Source organism: Natator depressus, chromosome 10 (assembly GCF_965152275.1).
Source record: "Natator depressus isolate rNatDep1 chromosome 10, rNatDep2.hap1, whole genome shotgun sequence".
In the NCBI taxonomy this organism is placed as follows: Eukaryota; Metazoa; Chordata; order Testudines; family Cheloniidae; genus Natator; species Natator depressus.
The window spans coordinates 63,924,561-63,944,942 of record NC_134243.1 but is presented as its reverse complement, the minus strand read 5'-3'; the positions used below and the strand labels follow the sequence as shown (position 1 = coordinate 63,944,942).

The 20,382-nt window shown below is 39.8% G+C and overlaps 1 protein-coding gene across 1 annotated transcript in view; it reads left to right on the top strand.

The window, feature by feature from the left end:
* The window catches only part of CEP152 (centrosomal protein 152), a 54,409-nt gene that overhangs the window by 21,397 nt on the left and 12,630 nt on the right, over window positions 1-20,382 (top strand). The window contains exons 9-21 of the mRNA XM_074966376.1: window positions 3,218-3,418; window positions 4,587-4,734; window positions 9,323-9,414; window positions 10,592-10,755; window positions 11,633-11,840; window positions 12,759-12,887; window positions 13,009-13,139; window positions 13,307-13,435; window positions 13,585-13,720; window positions 16,220-16,411; window positions 17,116-17,403; window positions 18,097-18,228; window positions 18,877-19,527. Coding sequence (XP_074822477.1) covers window positions 3,218-3,418; window positions 4,587-4,734; window positions 9,323-9,414; window positions 10,592-10,755; window positions 11,633-11,840; window positions 12,759-12,887; window positions 13,009-13,139; window positions 13,307-13,435; window positions 13,585-13,720; window positions 16,220-16,411; window positions 17,116-17,403; window positions 18,097-18,228; window positions 18,877-19,527 — 2,601 coding nt within the window. The remainder of the gene's footprint in view (window positions 1-3,217; window positions 3,419-4,586; window positions 4,735-9,322; window positions 9,415-10,591; window positions 10,756-11,632; window positions 11,841-12,758; window positions 12,888-13,008; window positions 13,140-13,306; window positions 13,436-13,584; window positions 13,721-16,219; window positions 16,412-17,115; window positions 17,404-18,096; window positions 18,229-18,876; window positions 19,528-20,382) is intronic.

Sequence of the window (20,382 nt, the reverse complement as noted above, 5' to 3'; positions counted from 1 at the left end):
AAGGGCAGGATGACTGTGAATCAAGCCCTGTGAGTCTGGAATGTGACTTCACGAAGTCAATGGGAGTTATGCTTGTGTAAGGATTGCAGAAGCAATGGTGGTAGTTTATAAAATGTTTGGTTTATAGTTCTCACTTGTCTAGTGTACTTTGACTGCTATACAGATAACAAAATATATGTAATTGTGACAACCTAGGAGAATTTTAATGTTTCTTCATAAAATTCCTCACCTGCTAAACTCTTTATCAAAAAGATATATAAGCATAATATGCAAACAATATTTAAGAAATGGAGATCTTTCTAACAGCCAGAGTACTCCAACCACTGATTAGAACATACCCAAGGAGACAAACTTGTGCTCCAACTTGCTGTTGGTCCTGCTAACTCATCCTGTTAGGGATGGATCCTACAATATTGCATTTTTAGTAACAAACATATACTTCTGGTTGGAAATGGAGTTGGCAAGAGCTGTTTATAATGCACGTGTGTGTGTGTGTGTGTGTGTGTGTGTGCGCGCGCGCACAGGATTTTCAGTGGGGCTGATCTCCTCTTAGAAGAAGATGCAGTCCCAGCTGACTCAAAAGAATCATATTTACTTTGACTTGTGTTGTAAGATAAATCAGTGACTTTAACTTCTTGTGGTTACATTCTCAGATGTGTGTGCACATGCCTCTTTGGGGGCTCTTCCTACATCCCCCACAGGAGGCAGTGTTTGCAACTTACCTTCCCCTTGCAAAGTCTCTAGGGATCTTTAAAGTATCTGGGACTCCGTACGAGTTCTGCTGACAAAGGCTGATGTGCTGGGACCTTGATTATATCCTATTAACTAAATGGCATTATGTTTTAGCACTGGCTTCTTTTGAATTATACAATGCAGAGTTCCGTCAGGGCACCCATTCTGTTAGAGTACTTGTTTCCCCACATTAAAGGTGGATGTAATTTACCACTCCCCCAATTCTAACCAATAATAAAGAAGACAGGTCACTGAAACAGAGCAATCTGGATCACTTGTTAAGATGGGCGCAAGCAAACAATATGCATTTTAATACAGCTAAATGTAACTCTATAGATGTAGGCCATACTTTCAGGATGGGGGATTCTATCCTGGGAAATAGTGAATCTGAAAAAAGATTTTGGAGTCATGGTGGATAATCTGCTCAGGTAGGAGTAGAGAGGTAATTTTACTTCTGTGTTTGGCACTGGCACAACTGCTGCTGGAATACTGTGTCCAGTTCTCGTGTCCACAGTTCAAGAGGGCTGCTGATCAATTGGAGAGGGTTCAGAGAAGAGCCACGAGAATGATTAAAGGATCAGAAAACATAGTGATAGACTCAAGTATAGTGATACTTGGTAGACCAGGGGTTGGCAACCTATGGCACGCGTACCAAAGACGGCATGTGAGCCAGATTTTAATGGCACACTGCTGCTTACAGAGTCCCAGCCACCGGCCCCGCTCAGCCCGCTGCCAAACCTAGGCCGGGACCTCGGCAGGCAGCAGCATGCAATTAAAAATCCTGCCTGCCCCAGCCTGCTCTTCTCTGCCCCCCCACCAGCTGCTGCTGCAGAGCAGGCAAGCTCCCCCCTCTCCCCCTTCCCCCAGCATGCTGCATTCCTCCCCCCCTCCTCTCCCTCCCTGCCGCTGATCAGCTGATGGCCCTTGAGCCGGAGGGGGAGAAGCAGAGCTGCAGTGCACTCGCTGCTCCGGGGAGGAGGCGGAGAAGAGGTTGGGACGGGGCCTTGGGGAAGAGGCGTTGGAATCAGGGCATATCCCCTCCAGCCCCCTGCCATGAGCTGCTCTGGGCAAGGGGCTGGAAGTACCCTCACGACCCCAGCCCACACCCCCAGCCCTCTGTCCTGACCCCAGCTCTAACTCCAGTACCCCCCATGACCCCAGCTCTAACTCTTGCACCCCCCACATTCGCACCCCCATTCTGAGCACCAAACAGGAGCTCCTGCATCCCCCCCCATTCCCATCTGCACCCCTCGCACCAAATGGGAGCTGCCCAGGTAAGCACTCCACACCCCAACACTGAGCCCCCTCCCTCATTCTAGCTCCTGGCCAGACCATACACCCCAACCCCCAGCCTGCTCCTTCACCCCCAGCCCTGTGCTCAGTGCACTCCCACTCTCAGCTTAGTGCAGAGAGAGGAAGAGAATGGGCTAGAACCAGGGAGAAGGTAGGTATCCACTCTATGTGGTCAGGGCCGGGATCCCAGACCGGCAGCGGGCTGAGCAGGGCCGGCAGCCGGGATCCTGGCTGGCAGGAGCCGGAGGACTGAACCGCAGACCGGCAGCGGGCTGAGCCGCTCAGCCCACTGCCAGTCTGGGGTCCTGGCCGCCAGCCCCGCTCAGCCTGCTGCTGGTCTGGGGTTCTGGCTGCCAGCCCCTTGCCAGCCAGGGTCCCAGTCGGGGGCCCCGCTCGGCCTGCTGCCGGCCTAGGTGAACGGAACCCCAGGCTGGCAGTGGGCTGAGCGGGCTGGTGGCGTAAGATCAGCATTTTAATTTAATTTTAAATGAAGCTTCTTAAACATTTTGAAAATCTTGTTTTACTTTACATACGACAGTTTAGTTATATAATATATAGACTTATAGAGAGAGACCGTCTAAAAAACATTAAAATGTATTACTGGCACGCGAAACTTTAAATTAAAGTGAATAAATGAAGACTTGACACACCTCTTCTGAAAGGTTGCCAACCCCTGTGATAGACTCAAAGAGTTCACTCTATTTAGTTTAACAAAAAGAGGGTTAAGGGTTGACTTGATTACCATCTAATAAGTACCTTCATGGGGAACAATGATTTGATAGTAGGCTCTTCAGTCTAAACAAGGAAAAGTATAACACAATCCAATGACCGGAAGTTGAAACTAGACCAGTTCAGACTGGAAATAAGGTGTACCTTTTTTACAATAAGAGTAATGAACAATTGCAACAATTTACCAAGTGTTACGGTGGAGTCTCCATCACTGGCAGTTTTTAAATCAAGATTGGCTATTTTTCTAAAATATGTGCTCTAGGAACTGTTTGGGGGAAGTTACACAGGAGGTCAGAATAGATTATCACAGTAGTCTGTTCTGGCCTTGGAGTTTATGAAGCGATGAAAACGTATTTTTAACTTTGGACATTCTTAACTGTGCAGTCACTTCTCTTGAAGCCTTTATATGTTCATAGCTTTTTTGTAATTGAACTCAAGTATTCTATATCGTGGGTTTTTGTAGCTATTCAAGCAATCCAAAGTGGCAGACTTAGCCATGGAAAGCATGCAGCAGCAGCTGTTAGAGCTTCGGCGTTCTGACTCTCTTCAGCGAGCCAGAGAACAGCATGAGACCATAGTTGCAGCCCTGAAGCAGAAGTATGAAGAGCAAGTATTGTCATTAGAACAGAAACTTGAAGCTACAAACTCTGCACTGCAGGAGCAGGTTAGGATGGAATTTAGAACACTGAATATTTGCCTAAGTCATAGAAAACTGTAGAGCTGCACTCTTTTCCCTATCCAGTCCCTTCTGAAACCATTCTTCCAAATGGCCTGTAAATCTCAATCCCATCTTCCAGAAGATGGTAACAGAACAGAGAGAAGTAGACACAAAAGTCACAACATTTTGAAACAAACACAATATATGATATGTTTATAAACATTGCCATGCATGTCCACAAAGCCATTTGAGTGTGATTTAGTTAGATACTTAACAAAAAAAGCACCCAATACTTCTACATGAGAATATTTAAACTATTATTGCTACAAGTAACACCTCAGACTTCTCTAATTTCTTTCAGTTATAGCACATGATAGGATCACACCTTAATCAACTCTTTGCATTGTTACACTTTTAAGGAATTGGCTCTTATTGATGTATAATTTTTAAACTGAGGTGTGGTCTGAGCACGCCCCAGGAAATCGGGAACTGACTGTTTTCTTTCGCTTAGACTCTTTTGCAGGTGGGAAACAAAATTAAATTGTAAAAATAATACTGAAAAACATACTTAATTTGGGGTGTTTTGAGGATTAACTGATTGTGAACTGGAAGGCATACATTAGTGTCACCATTCTTTCCTCCAACAAGCATTCTGCTGCTAAGGCTTTGTCTTCACTGCAAAATAAAAAGGTGTATTTTTTACATCAAGATAGCTATTTCAGTGTAAAATTTTTAGCAGAAACAAGGTGCTGTAGTTTTTACCTCAGTGTAGCTAGTTGAGGTCAACCCTATGATCTCTGTCTGGGGCTTACCTTGATGTAGCTAGATGAGGTAAAAACTACTTGTCTTAATATTTACATCAAAGTAGGTTTCTTGGTAAGGCAAACTTTTTTTCCAGTCAAGACACTGTTTAGGTTGTGATATGAGGCTGATGTTTCGCACTTAATGACTTGAATGATACCTTTCTAAAAGATTCTGGTAGACTTTGTAGCTTAAAAACATTTAGATCATACTTTCCTTAGTTCATAAAAACAGTAGAGAAAACCACGATCCGTATGATCTCAATACTTCTGATATATGCTTAATTTAATTGTATTTTAAATTTTACTGGATGACTATTTAGACTACTGCCTGTGAGAGTGATGGATTTGTAACTTGAAAAATCTCTCATTAGAAAGATCTTTGCTGTAATCTAAGGGAACATGTGAAGCAACTCGAAAGAATGCTAGAAGAAAGCAAACTAGAAAAAACAGAGATAATCAATCGACTGACGAGGAGCCTAGAAGAAAGCCAAAAGCAGTGTGCAAACTTACTGCAAACAGGTTAGTCTCGTCCATACACCTTATCTGCTATGGCAGAAACAATTTCCAATAAGGATGGAATTGCATAACAGGTGCAGTGTGATTAATAAACACGTGTTAGACTTTTGGGGAAGAAATAAGTTAACCATATATTTGAAATTCATTAAATGATTCTAGATTTGAAGTGACATGTTCGGACAAACAACTTCTAGTGCAAGATACGTAGCATGAACGTGTAAAACTTGTCCCATGTACTACTCTACAGTTGACTGTTGATAAACCACTAACTTTAGCAATATGGCTGTATCCAGTTTCTTAAAAACTGTGCCTCAGGGCACTGGATGGTTTAGGAGATTAGTGATGAAATAGTGTTGTCACTTGGCCCAGATAAATAATGACTCAAAGCCATGAGTATTTAATTGGTGGCTGGTGGTTTCAGACCTTGTCTACACACAAACTTTCAGTGGTTTAGCTAGATGTGTTTTCAAACGGGCTTCATTAAATCTCTGTAAGTTTGTGTGCAGGTTTTGGTTTGAGTGGCTTATTTTGGGTTTGTTAATACTGTTTATTTAAAACTAAAAATGTGTGAATGACGCTAAGTCAAAATAAGCCTCTCTTAAACCAAAATAAGAGTGCCTGCCCACAGAATTGCACGGGTTTAACTAAACTAATCCCAAAACAATGCCAGTTTATGTGTAAACAACCTTAGTTCAGTTCTTACTGGACTGGTGTCAACATATCCCTGTTGTAGTTTGCCAAAAAGAGTACCATTGAATGCTATCTCCATAGAAGAGTTAAGGATTTGAAACTAAAGGAAAAACAAAACAACTTTTCAGTTCCAGGCACTCCCTTAAGAGCCACATTGAGGAGCATTCGCCAGACATATTAGGAAGCTTGCACTATTGCAAGTTGCAAATTGTGATTTGTAGATAGCCTTGAACTTCTCCATCTTTTGACCAGCATTCTCATAATGAATTTATTTAATTGCAAAAAGAAAAGGAGTACTTATGGCACCTTAGAGACTAACAAATTTATTTGAGCATAAGCTTTCGTGAGCTACAGCTCACTTCATCGGATGCATTCAGTGGAGAATACAGTGGGGAGATTTATATACATACATACATGAAACAATGGGTGTTACCATACACACTGTAACAAGAGTGATCACTTAAGGTGAGCTATTACCAGCAGGAGACCGGGGCAGGGGGGCGGGACCTTTTGTAGTGATAATCAAGGTGGGCCATTTCCAGCAGTTGACAAGAACGTCTGAGGAACAGTGGGGGGTGGGGGATAAACATGGGGAAATAGTTTTACTTTGTGTAATGACCCATCCACTGCCCGTCTCTATTCAAGCCTAAGTTAATTGTATCCAGTTTGCAAATTAATTCCAATTCTGCAGTCTCTCCCTGGAGTCTGTTTTTGAAGTTTTTTTGTTGAAGTATTGCCACTTTTAGGTCTGTAATCGAGTGACCAGAGAGATTGAAGTGTTCTCCAACTGGTTTTTGAATGTTAACATACTAACCCACAGAGAGCTTCCTACCAAGACTACAAAAAGAAGGATTTTGGGTGGACTCCTCCTGAAGGTCGAAACAACAGACTGGACTTCTACATAGAGTGCTTCCGCCAATGTGCACGGGCTGAAATTGTGGAAAAGCAGCATCACTTGCCCCATAACCTCAGCCATGCAGAACACAATGCCATCCACAGCCTCAGAAACAACTCTGATATCATAATCAAAAAGGCTGATAAAGGAGGTGCTGTCGTCATCATGAATAGGTCGGAATATGAACAAGAGGCTGCTAGGCAGCTCTCCAACACCACTTTCTACAAGCCATTACCCTCTGATCCCACTGAGGGTTACCAAAAGAAACTACAGCATTTGCTCAAGAAACTTCCTGAAAAAGCACAAGAACAAATCCGCAGACACACCCCTGGAACCCGACCTGGGGTATTCTGTGTGCTACCCAAGATGCATAAACCTGGAAATCCTGGCTGCCCCATCATCTCAGGCATTGGCACCCTGACAGCAGGATTGTCTGGCTATGTAGACTCCCTCCTCAGGCCCTACACTCCCAGCTATCTTCGAGACACCACTGACTTCCTGAGGAAACTACAATCCATCGGTGATCTTCCTGAAAACACCATCCTGGCCACTATGGATGTAGAAGCCCTCTACACCAACATTCCACACAAAGATGGACTACAAGCCGTCAGGAACAGTATCCCCGATAATGTCACGGCAAACCTGGTGGCTGAACGTTGTGACTTTGTCCTCACCCATAACTATTTCACATTTGGGGACAATGTATATCTTCAAATCAGTGGCACTGCTATGGGTACTGCCCACAGTATGCCAACATTTTTATGGCTGACTTAGAACAACGCTTCCTCAGTTCTCGTCCCCTAATGCCTCTACTCTACTTGCGCTACATTGATGACATCTTCATCATCTGGACCCATGGAAAAGAAGCCCTCGAGGAATTCCACCAGGATTTCAACAATTTCCATTCCACCATCAATCTCAGCCCTCTACACCTACAGTCCACACAAGAGATCCACTTCCTGGACACCACGGTGCTAAAAGCGATGGTCACATAAACACCACCCTATACCGGAAACCTACTGAGAGCTATGCCTACCTACATGCCTCCAGCTTTCATCCAGACAACACCACACGATCCATTGTCTACAGCCAAGCTCTACGATACAACCGCATTTGCTCCAACCCCTCAGACAGAGACAAACACCTACAAGATCTCTATCAAGCACTCTTACAACTACAGTACCCACCCGCTGAAGTGAAGAAACAGATTGACAGAGCCAAAAGAGTACCCAGAAGTCACCTACTACAGGACAGGCCTAACAAAGAAAACAACAGAACGCCACTAGCCATCACCTTCAGCCCCCAACTAAAACCTCTCCAACGCATCATCAAGGATCTACAACCTATCCTGAAGGATGACCCATCACTGTCACAGGTCTTGGGAGACAGGCCAGTCCTTGCTTATAGACAGCCCCCACAACCTGAAGCAAATACTCACCAACAATCACACGCCACACAACAGAACCACTAACCCAGGAACCTATCCTTGCAAAAAAGCCCGTTGCCAACTGTGTCCACATCTCTATTCAGGGGACACCATCATAGGGCCTAATCACATCAGCCACGCTATCAGAGGCTCGTTCACCTGCACATCTACCAATGTGATATGTGCCAGCAATGTCCCTCTGCCATGTACATTGGTCAAACTGGACAGTCTCTACGTAGAAGAATAAATGGATGCAAATCAGACGTCCAGAATTATAACATTCAAAAACCAGTTGGAGAACACTTCAATCTCTCTGGTCACTCGATTACAGACCTAAAAGTGGCAATACTTCAACAAAAAAACTTCAAAAACAGACTCCAGGGAGAGACTGCAGAATTGGAATTAATTTGCAAACTGGATACAATTAACTTAGGCTTGAATAGAGACTGGGAGTAGATGGGTCATTACACAAAGTAAAACTATTTCCCCATGTTTATCCCCCACCCCCCTGCTGTTCCTCAGACGTTCTTGTCAACTGCTGGAAATGGCCCACCTTGATTATCACTACAAAAGGTTCCCCCTTCCCCCCCCTCCCGCTCTCCTGCTGGTAATAGCTCACCTTAAGTGATCACTCTTGTTACAGTGTGTATGGTAACACCCAGTGTCTCATGTTCTCTGTGTATATAAATCTCCCCACTGTATTTTCCACTGAATGCATCCGATGAAGTGAGCTGTAGCTCACGAAAGCTTATGCTCAAATAAATTTGTTAGTATCTAAGGTGCCACAAGTACTCCTTTTCTTTTTGCGAATACAGACTAACATGGCTGCTACTCTGAAACCTTTATTTAATTGGTTTTTTTTAAGTATTAGATACATGCCTCTCCTTTTCCTGTGGATCCCATTTTAAGAACCTGCTGAAAATGAGAATTCTGATGTGTATATATGTACAAGAGGCCATCTTGAGGAGATGGTAGGAAGTCCAAATGGAGGGGGAAACTCTTTTTGTTAATTCTCTATAATAAAGCAATAAGTAATTATGAGTGTAACGGGCAGTATTAAGTGGAATGCAGTCGGCCAGCCAAAGAGTGATAGAATACTGTGGAATGCCCTTAAAAGTAATATTAAATTAGCAACTTTATAAAATTAGTCTTTATTTTTGAATTTTTTCAACCTCTTTTCCAAGGTAGCCTTGTTCCTGCTCTTTTTTTGGTATAGTTACACAATTTCCTTTTTGCTCCTGGTTAGTTACAAGAAAAGCAAACATTTGACATGTCTTATTCCTCCTCACTTTGTTTTTTTAAACTGGTAGTTTTAAAATAAAACAAACCAAAAAAACCCTGAAGAAATAAGGGTTTCTGAGCCTGGAACAAGCTGCTGTTTAAATCTAAGAACTGTAATAACTTTCTTTTCCAAGTAGCCAAAAAAACTTTTTTCCATCTTTATAACTTATATTTTAAAATAGCGGAGTTCATGAGCATAGTAAATGGAGTAAGGGCTACTGCCATAGTCCATATATTTACTTTTAATGGTGAATTTTTAGTAGTAATCTTCCTTACAGTAAGGTTCTCTTTCTCTACAGGCTCAATACAGGAGACAAATCAGTTACGATTACAACTGCAGCAAGCCCAGTCTGCACAGCTGATAAGCAACAACATGAACAAGACTTTGCAGGTTAATATATTTTATGAAAAAATATTTTGTTAGAAAAGGGAGGGGGCATAAAGGGTAAGCATCTGCTAGACTGAAGCATTTATGGACATGGCCCTGGCATGGCATCCCTTTTGAATGTATCAGTTGGTACTCCATTACTGAAGGGAGAATGGTTCTCCAGAGTCACAGTGAATATTCCATGCCAGGCTTGCTCATTAAAACACAGGGATACATGTGTCTCAGCAGGGCAGACTTTACATAATGTGTTTAACTAGTGTGCTAGTGGGAGAAGAATGGAAAGTACAGTATTTAAAATTCAAATCCTGTTTCCAGAGGGAGGAGAAAAATCTAATTTAATTGGAGAAGTAGGGAGGGATAGCTCAGTGGTTTGAGCATTGGCCTGCTAAACCCAGGGTTGTGAGTTCAATCCTTGAGGGGGCCATTTAGGGATCTGGGGCAAAAATTGGGGATTGGTCCTGCTTTGAGCAGGGGGTTGGACTAGATGACCTCCTTAGGTCCCTTTCAACCCTGATATTCTATGACTATTGGAAGTATAATATGTTTCTGAAGCTTATCTTCATGAGCAAGAATTACTATCATGAGCGAAGGGGGAGAATCCCTCTACCAATTATATCTGGAAGTCCATGTTCTCATTGTAGTTCAGATATTTAACTTGTAAAATCCTGCCATCTTTGAAACTATGAATCTTCTCGCTGCTCTAGCTGCTACTGCAGCTAAACTGCACTCCCCTTTACAGAGAGATCCCCATCATGATGATGATTGGGAGAAGAAAAAGAAGAGGTAAGGACATAAGAGTCTGAAACCATCCCTTACCTGAATGCTAGCTGTGATACTAAGAATTCTGTATATACTGGACATATAGTGAGAGTGTAAGAAATATTCCCCACTTGGTTTTTAATGTAACTTATAGTATAGTAGAGAGGCTATCACATAAGTGATTGAGTAATAACTGGTATTAGCAAAACAAACGGTTTGTTTCTAGAATTAAAGCAATGCTTGGTGGTTCAAATGTGTATGGCCCATAAATACAGAAATTAGTTTAGTAACTTAAGAAATTTGTTTTACTTTTAGTGACTTATCTGGGGAAATTCTTGTTGGGCCTAAAAGGCTTGATTTCCTGGTTTGTTTTGACTTACTTGACCTGCTGTCTATAATACTACTATTTTGCCTTTTTTAGGAAGAGCTAACAGAACTAAAGGAAGAAATTGCTTTGTACGAATCTGCTGCCAAGCTTGGGGTGTTTCTGAATGACGCAAGTGGAGAACTTCATGTGGACATGACTGATTCTTATGTGGATTTGGGTATTAAAAAAGTCAACTGGAAAAAAGCAAGATTTCACAGGTATTGGGTGAATATCATTCTAGCAAATGATGCATCAGATCAGTCTACAGTAGAAGATGCAGTCTGTACAAAATTATTATATGTAATAATTTTTTAAAAACTCAGTAAATTAGCAGCAGAGTACTTATAACAAACGCAGAATTCTTTGGTCTCCTCAGCATATTTAATAAATTACCATAGATTATTCTAATGTGGGAAACAGCGCCCACCTTCTGTTCAGTTTGAATGAAACAAGCTTACCTACAGATCTTTCTTTCTGATATTGGCCTACGGAAGTGGTCTGCAGACTCTGTTGTATGAATATTAGGAGTACATGAAAATATTTGGATGATAAATCTGTACACTGCGCATAGTGTATTATTGCAGATAAAAGACAACCATTCCTTACCTGTTGAAACGCTTGGTCTTCAAGAACAGCCTACAGAAATATGTACAAATGCACTCGGACACTCAAAATGGCACTGCTTATTTACTGGTTTAAAATAATATTTTAACCAACTAATCACTAGTTATAGCTCACAATAGCTCAATTTGTGCAGGGGTGAAGCAGTTTTAGGAAATGACTTCTTAATCCTGGAAACTCAGCTACTTGTTTTCTAATCAGTTGCATAGACAAGTTGCTGAAAGATATTTATAATGATAATACATTAAATGTATAATTGAAGTCCTTTCCAGGTAACATAATAACAAAGCAAACATAATTTCTAGCATTGCTTGAGGTACTCGCTCATGGTGAGCGGTCTTCTTACAGTTCTTTTAACTGTTCTATTTTTGGTAGATTTGGTAAAGTAAAGTAGAGTTGCTGCTTGTTTTATTCTAAGCTTTTGGATGTCTACAGGTTTTAACAAAATTGGACTGCCTATATTTTCTCTAACAGTACTGTGCAGAATAGAGATTTGGAGAAAGAATTTTCTAAAGATGAGCTCATCCTAGAGTTGAAAACTGAAATGGAACGTTTATTGGGCAGTAACAAAATGAAAAGAAATCAGATTTCTCAGTTACAAAATGATCTTAAAGACTGTCAGAGGACAACAGAAGAACTCAAGCAGCTGTTGAAAACAGATAAAACCGCAAACGAGAATGAGGTTTGTTCGTTTAAATGTACCACTGAGCATTTGGACTTAATAGAACAAGGCAAAAATTCACTGGATTTAAAGTAAACCAAGCAAAACCTATAAGTGATCTCTAATTTTTCTCTTGAGAAAAGCAGTTACAAGTAATTTCTTTGAACTACATTTACAACAAGTAAATGAAGCTGTTCTTAACCTTAAGGAAGGGATTACTATTTTGCAGAAATAAAATAAGTAGCATCCGAGAAATTGGAAATAACTGGCAGATGTCTTTAAACTACCACCAGAACTTGGATAGTTTGTGCTGCCTTCCAGTTAAGTTTCTGGTATGAGGACTTGCTTACAAATGGTTGCAAGCTTTATTGATTGATTACTTTAAACTTCTCTTGAGTTCTGTTTTCTTGGAGGAAAGCAAATCACAGCCTTTAGCTGAAAACTGCAAACTGTACAAGGAAGGAGCAATCATTTGAGTCAATGTAGCATTTCTCCCATACTACTTTTTTCCCCATCTTGAATGTTAATCTTTAAAGTGGCTTTTATAAATCAGACAAACTTGTTGTAATATGAAGAAAGACATTACTACCCAACATATTACATGTGCAAACTGTGGCTTGAATGGTGGGGAATGATGATATACCCTGCAAAGGCCCAATGTCTCAATTAAATGGTAGTTGGTGTTCAACTCTGGTACAGGGCATTGAGCGTATACATCTTGAACGAACCCAGAAGAGCTTACAAAAATTCAAAGATTGTCATATGGGCAGAATACTTACAACCGTAGTGTCCTGTATTTTGCAGTGAAGCCATTGCCTTTACTGCTTTTTTTTTTGTATCAAGGAAAAATATTTGCTTAACATGTTAACTTCTAAAGCAAGTATGTCTACATGTATTTCTGAAGAGTTGTTCCAACTTAGTTTTATGTTTTCTTGATAGCCTAAAATAAGTAGTATAGAAAATCTGACTGAAACCTTGTGGTCCACTCCATCTGCTTCTGATAAGTATCTTCAAAAAGAGCTTCTGAGACTTAGAAAGGTGAATCAGGATTTACAACAAGAAGCTGAGGTGAGTTTGTCACATTTGCCCTAAGGAAAAAAGATTAAAGACCAGCCAAATTGTCCAAAATGTAAATTAGAATGCATTCTTTAAAATTGTCTTTTCATGATTTTGACTTTCATTTGTATAGAACTATAGTTTATGTATTCAAGAACTTAAAGCAAATGAGGAAAAATTGAAAATTGCAAACCAAGATCTGTGTAGTCAAATGAGACAAATGATTCAGGACTTGGATCGGGATAAACAAGAAGCTGTTGACAGGTAACTGTTACATCTACAACTTTTACCACATGGCCTGTGTGATCCTTTTGTACCACCTTTGTACAGAGATCGCAGCTTTAGACCTCGTTTCTTACAAAAATAAAAAAAATTTTAGCTGCTCTTGTACATAAACAGTTGAATGAAGCTTTAACTTTTCTCCATCCTAGGTGTGAAAGAACCTATCAGCAACACCATGAAGATACAAAAGCCCAGCTTCGGGAAGACTTCATGGAGAGGCTTGCTGCAGAAAAAGAACAACTCATTCAGGCTTATGAAGAGACCATCTCACGGTTAAAGTAAGACCTTATCAATTTTGACATCCTTCATTAGACTGAGGGTCTACTGTGAAGTGGCCCTTTTCAGTCACACTTGAAATAATTTCCTTTTTAAATTGTGATCATGTTTGTGAATTTAAAGAATAACAATTTAAAATGACTTATGTAAGGGCTGACATGGATGAGCTGAACAAGGAGATGACAGCAGTGAAGGAATGTTACATAGCAGTCTGTGGAGAGAAAGACACACTGGAAACCACTTTGAGGAAGAAACTTGAACAAGAGCAGCAGTCAAAGGAAGAGAAGGTACAAGAGAAAATATCCTTGATTAACACTGGAGAATGCTTTGTATCTAAACTAAAAGTATGGGAAAGGTATTGAATTTCATTACTTTTCCTTTTGGTTGACGCATTACATTGGGAGTGAAGGGCTGAGTTCCACTTATAGAATCATAGAATATCAGGGTTGGAAGGAACCTCAGGAGGTCATCTAGTCCAACACACTGCTCAAAGCAGGACCGATTCCCAATTAAATCATCCCAGGCAGGACTTTGTCAAGCCTGACCTTAAAAACTTCTAAGGAAGGAGATTCTACCACCTCCGTAGGTAACGCATTCCAGTGTTTCACCACCCTCCTAGTGAAAAAGTTTTTCCTAATATCCAACCTTAATCTCCCCCACTGCAACTTGAGACCATTACTCCTTGTTCCGTCATTTGCTACCACTGAGAACAGTCTAGAGCCATCCTCTTTGTAACCCCCTTCTGGTTTTTGTCCATGGGTCAGGGTATAAATCTAAGTATATGTACAAAGTTTGAGCTATAGCAGAATACCTGCTGTCAATGGGAAGTTGCCACAGAGAGACATGATAGAATATAGCCTTTATATAGTACCTAAACATAGGTTATTCTTATTTGTGTGCTCATACCTTATTGTCACATTTAAAATTGTTCCATGGAAAAGTTATGCTCCCCTTTAGGACCACTGCTGTTTCTGGCCTTTATTTCCTTTTCCTTCACATCCTGCTGTCTGTTTATCTCCCTCATCTTTCTTTGCATCTACGTTCTGTTCTGCATTTCTCTCCATGCAACAGTTTCCAAGTCCAACCTGCTTGTGGGCTTTGCTTATACCCCTTTCCCATTCCATCTGCTAAAAGGATCAGTAGTTAAATAGTTAATGCTGACACTGAATTGTCATGGTTAGACTTTAAAGTTGATGTTTCAGAAAGACTACAGGGGAGTTCACGCTTTTTGAGTCCTTGTTCTCAAGCTGTCTGCACACTTAAGGCAGACATCCCCGTGTAGGCTTATACTAGGGTGACCAGACAGCAAATCTGAAAAATCGGGACAGGGTGGGGGGGTAATAGGAGCCTATACAAGAAAGAGACCCAAAAATCAGGACTGTCCCTATAAAATCGGGACATCTGGTCACCCTAGCTTATACTCAAGGCTTGTCTGCACTACAGAGCCTTTACAGTATAGCTATGCCGGCATAGCTTCATAGTGGAGCAGCACTGTAAATGAACAGAAGGAGTTCTGCTGGCATGTCTACACCACCTCCCTGAATGACATTAGCTATGCCAACAGAAGCACTCATATGTTGGCATAGTTGTGTCTACACTGGGGTTTTTGCCGGCATAGGGGTGAACTAATTTAAATGTAGGTGATTTTAAATCACCAAATGGAAAGCTTCAGTTTAAATCATTGATTTTAATCAACTTTTCCATTTGTACTTCAGTTATTTGCTAAAGAGAGGTGCATTTTCATTGGTTGGTATAACCATTAAAACATGTTGATTTACAGCTGAATAGAGTCCTTACACTCTATTTGATACATCTTTTTGCTACATAGGAGGGTACGCTATAACTATATACAGTTATTTAAGCAATTGTGTAGCTTAATATAGCTAATGGAAATTCACTTCTGTTGACCTGAGGTTTTTCATCCATATGAATTTAGTTCCTTTGTGTTTGAGGTGCACATGAAGAGGAAAGTAATTTGTGTTGGGTTTCTTTTTGTTTTTTGTTTAAATTGTTTTACTGTGCATTATGGTGGTTTGTCTTGTAGGTACGCAACTATATCAGAAATTTAACGAATGTAGCTATCAAAAAATGCTGTGTTCACTAGTTGATAGCACACATGAAAAGGTCCATGATCAGTGTAGCTTTCTCTCTTCCTCCTCATAGCTGTCTTATGAAAAACGTAGTGGATGGTTAGAATTGTGATGTCAGATGTAGCTCCTCCCACTACCTGCTCATTTGCATACATCAGTCCTATTTAACATTGTTATGATCTGAAAAGGGACTCTGTACAAGTTGATTCTGTGTCAGACTTGTTCAGCGTACAGACTAGAGTTACTTTTTTAACTGCGTACACTGCAGGCTCCATCTGGGATCTGAAAAGTGTTTTCTCTTTCTCATCTATAATGACAGTGAATTAAAGCTACTCACTTTTTTTATTCATGAGGTAGAATACAATCTATTTTATTTTTCTATAGGTGTATTAACTCTGAAGGAGCTATTGGTGTGTAAACTGTCTTCTTTAGCAAAGCAGCATAAAGGGATGCAACTCAAAACACACTGGGAGCAGATATGTTGACTCAGAAAAGTCACTTTTACAATGGTCACTTATGATAATCACACTTTATCTTAAAATATTAATCAAGAAAATCTGTCATCAAGAGGTCAATGATAAAGTGCACAGACTTTATAGTCTTAATCAGGTCTCTTTTCACATTCCAATTTCTTCTTTCTGGTGTATGTTACTATTGGTTAAAGTTTGTTCAGTTGTATGCTTGAATTTTTCCTAGTTCAAGAAACAGTTATTAGAAGAAAAAGAAGAATCTCTTAACCATCTGAGGACTGAACTAGAAGAAAAGCACAGGAATTCTATTATAACAGCAAAAAGCCAGTGGGTGAAAGAAAAAGAAGTCAATATTAAGCAGCAAGTGGAAAATGAAGTGGCATTAGCCAAAGTCCAGTGGGAGAAGGAACAGAAAGAGGTGTGGGGCTTGTACTAATAGACACAAAGAAGTTCATAAACTTCTATTAATGGACACTTAGGGGCAGATCCTCAGCTGTCATCGCTCAGTTTAAAGTCAGTGGAACTACAATAGCTTAAACCAGTTGAGGATCTGTTCCTTTAAGCCTAATTGTGAGAAGTACTGAGTTGCTGAAATTAGTGGGAGTTGCAGATACTCAGTATATCTTGATCAGGCTTTAATTTAAAATTAACATGTAAAATTCACAATAACTGCACCCATAAGCACATCTAAATGTTTCACTTGAATTCTGGAATGGGTGATTCAACATTTCTACTTGCCGTTTGCTTTAATAGCCATGCAAACTTATTTGTACATCTTCTATCGCCTTCTCTAAAACTGTGGCACGGGAACACAAAAGCACTCTGCCTTTGTTACTAGTCACATGCTCCTAAGTATTGTGATTTGTTACATTTACCTTGAGCGCTCTAATGAGACCTGGTAAAAAGTGTCTGAAGAAGCTTAAATTCTACTAACCTTCAGAAATGGAGGTAGACTTGTCTCTACAGAAACAACTTTCTTATGTCCTCTGAGCATGGGTGTCGCTCTCTTTTCGCAGGGAAGGGTGTGCACGTCAACTAAGACTACATATTTGACCAGTAGTAATTCTAGTTTTTAGGAATTTCAGTGATATTTTTTTCTTCTAAAAAAATACTCTTCTATAGATCAAAGAACAAGCTATCCAGAAAATAGAAAGAGAGTGGCAAGGCAGACTGGATCAAACTCTAGAAGAAACTAAGAAAACTTTAGTTGAACTCCAAGATTGTGGCAGCCAAACTGACCAAGTAACCATAACCGATGAATCATCAAGTAAGGAGATTGCAATGATGATTGAGGAGCAAAAATTGCAACTGGAGGAGGCACTGAAAGAAAAGGAGAAGGCTGTTAGTGAGGCCTTGAAAGAACCTGAAACAGAACTGGAGAGGAAACATCATGAAAATATTGCCAATCAGGTAATATATACAGTTCACCCTGTTTGTTGTTTTACAGCGTTCAAACATATGCAAAGTGGGTGCTACCAAATCAGAATGGTAATGTTTTATGGTTGCTTGTTACTTGCTCTCAGTAAATGACAACATAAGGTGCAAAGCAGTAGAGAATCTGACCCTAATATGTTTTAAGCAGAGGAAATTATTACAAAGCAGGTTTAATCGTACTATACCTGAGTAATTCGAATTCCTATATTTGCTAGCCTCAAAAATTCTAAAAATATTAATCTTCTCTGCTTGATGTTATAGAAGTTGATAACATTTTCCAAGTCCCAACAAAAAACTATGAAGGATCTAATAGGCCAGTGGTTCTCTAGCTATGCTAACTTTAACATGTTTTATAAACTCTGTAACATAACTCAATAGAATGAGTCAATATAAGAGTTCCTGAACTTTTGAGGAAAACCACTTGTATTTATTTACATATTTTTAGTTTAAATACAATTAATGCTGCTTAATTCCCCTTTTTTTGGGTAAAGGAATCTCAAGCTATAATGTAGTGGGATTTACTGTTTAAAAACAAAAAGATGTTGTAACCGTGGTACTCTACACTCTCTAAACATTGGCAATTCAAACAGAAATTTGGTTTGTCTTGTATTAATGTACTACTTCACAATGATTAAAATGACCTCTTCTTTCTCCATTCCTCTTTTGAAGGTAGAAACAGCTTTGACCAAAGCTCATGCCAGGTGGCTGAAAGAATTAACAGAACTTGAAGAGTACAAAGCAAATCTAAAGGCAGAACGAGAAAAATGGGAGAAAGAATATGAAATCAATGCAGCAAAACAGGTAACAGAGGATACTTATTAGGATGCTTGGTAGTTCACAAGCTTATTTTATATAATTTGAAAAAAAAACTTAATTCAAAACAACTCAATTTTCCAGCCAAAAAAAAAATTGAGCCCTGATTCAGCAAAGCCTATGCTTAAGTGCTGTGCTAAACTGAGGTCTTAGGGAAGTAAATTACTCTGTTTAAAATTGTGGGTAGATTTCTCCATTAGTAGAAATAAGCAGAATTTGAATGATGAAACCAATTTCTGGAAGCCGGAGCCAAATAGTTTGTTACTGAAATCTGTAATAGGATATCTAGACTGACTTACAAAACTCTTCTGAGTGCAATGGAGAAACACCTGTCATTGTTCTTTCTAAAACAACTCCATTAAGGTTTCATCTTAATTGGAGGGGTTTTTTTTGTTGTTTTCCTTAGACTTCTGCAAGATGTTTAATATAGACTAAAGCTGGATATCACATTGATTAGGTAGGAGGGATACTGTATATATACTTACAGAGCAATACAGTACAGTGTGTGCATCAATATTTTCAATCAGTATTCATCTGTTTGTTAAAGTTTATGCAGTTACAGCCAAACATACCTAACATGAAAATCCTTAAGGGTTTGCTGACAGACTGTTTTAAAATATATTTTGCATTCTTTAGCTATCGCTAGTTCTTTCAGCAGCTGAAGAGAAATGGAAGAAACAACTTGAGAACACAGAGAAATCTGGAGCCAGAACCAAAGAGCTTGAAGAGAAGATCCTTTCCCTTAGAAGGGAACTGGAACTAAAGAAAGAAGAAATCCCTGCAACTGTTAAAGCAGAGCTAGCACAGGCTCGTACTCAGTGGAACAAAGAAAAGCAAGAAGAAATCCTCCGGCTACAGGAACAAAATGAGCGAGACTACCGTTCATTCTTAGATGACCACAGAAATAAAATAAATGAGGTGCTTGTAACAGCCAAGGAAGATCTTGTGAAGCAGAAAAATGAGTTGCTGATTCAGAAAGAGGCAGAACTTAAGATGTGTCTGGACCAAAAGCAACGAGAATGGGCAGCTCAGGAAACAAAGAGACTCCAAGAGGAAATTCACCAATATGAGGAGAAGATTCTAATTGAACTTGAGTTCCTGTTAGGAGAAATCCATGAAGAACTAGTCAAGAACAGAAATAATGAGCATACTTGGCAGAATACATGTTCCAGTAGTGCCCTTCAGTTAAATCACCAATACAAGGAAAAGCTAAAGGCTTCCCTACAGAAGGCTTATAGAGGCACAGTGCACACAATTCTAGAAAAAGCCAGGCAAGAATGGAGAGAGGTAACGGTTCTATAAATTAAAAATATAACTTTGCCAACCATGAGAAGGGACTTGTCTGATAGGCAAAGTCCTATGACAGTTATCTCCCAAGAAATTATATATGATATTGTGGATCAAGAAAGTAAAATGATTGAGTTTCTTACGAATCTATTCCTAAATCTTTAGAAGAGATATGGAATAGTCCCTCTTAAATAAATAAGTTAATAAAGGTGACTACAGGTATAGCTTTGGTGACATTTTAAATATTTAAGCCAGACAAATTCAAATTAGAAATAAGCACACATTTTTAACAGCGTGTGATTAGCTATTGGAACAAACTCCCAAGGGAAGTGGTGGAATCTCCGCCTCTTGATGCCTTGCTATCAAGATAGACTGGACTCCCTTCTGGAAGATATACTTTAGTGAAACACAAGTTATTCAACTCAGTATAAGGGTAATTCGGTGAAATTTTGTAGCCTGCATTATCAGGAGGTCAGACTGGCCTTCTGATCTTAACTCAAGAAATTCATTCATAGATTTTAAGTTGGTTTAGAATGGTTTCCTGGAGGAATTCCAAAAATTGTCTTCCAAAGTCAAAGAAATGGATTCTGTGTTCTACAGTATCAAATATCCCCTTTAACAGCAGTTTGCATATTTTACAGGCTGTCAAACTCTTATGCATTATATCCTATAAACTGCTGATATAGGCTTGGTGTAATGTTTTGATTAGAAGTTTAAAAGAATGAACCCAGAAAACTGCCACCTACCCTAACTGTATACAAAAGGTATCCTGGAAGCACATGTTGTTGATTTCACCCAAAACACTTCAAACCACAAAGCACAATACTTTATTCTTGCTCTCTTGTTCTAACATAT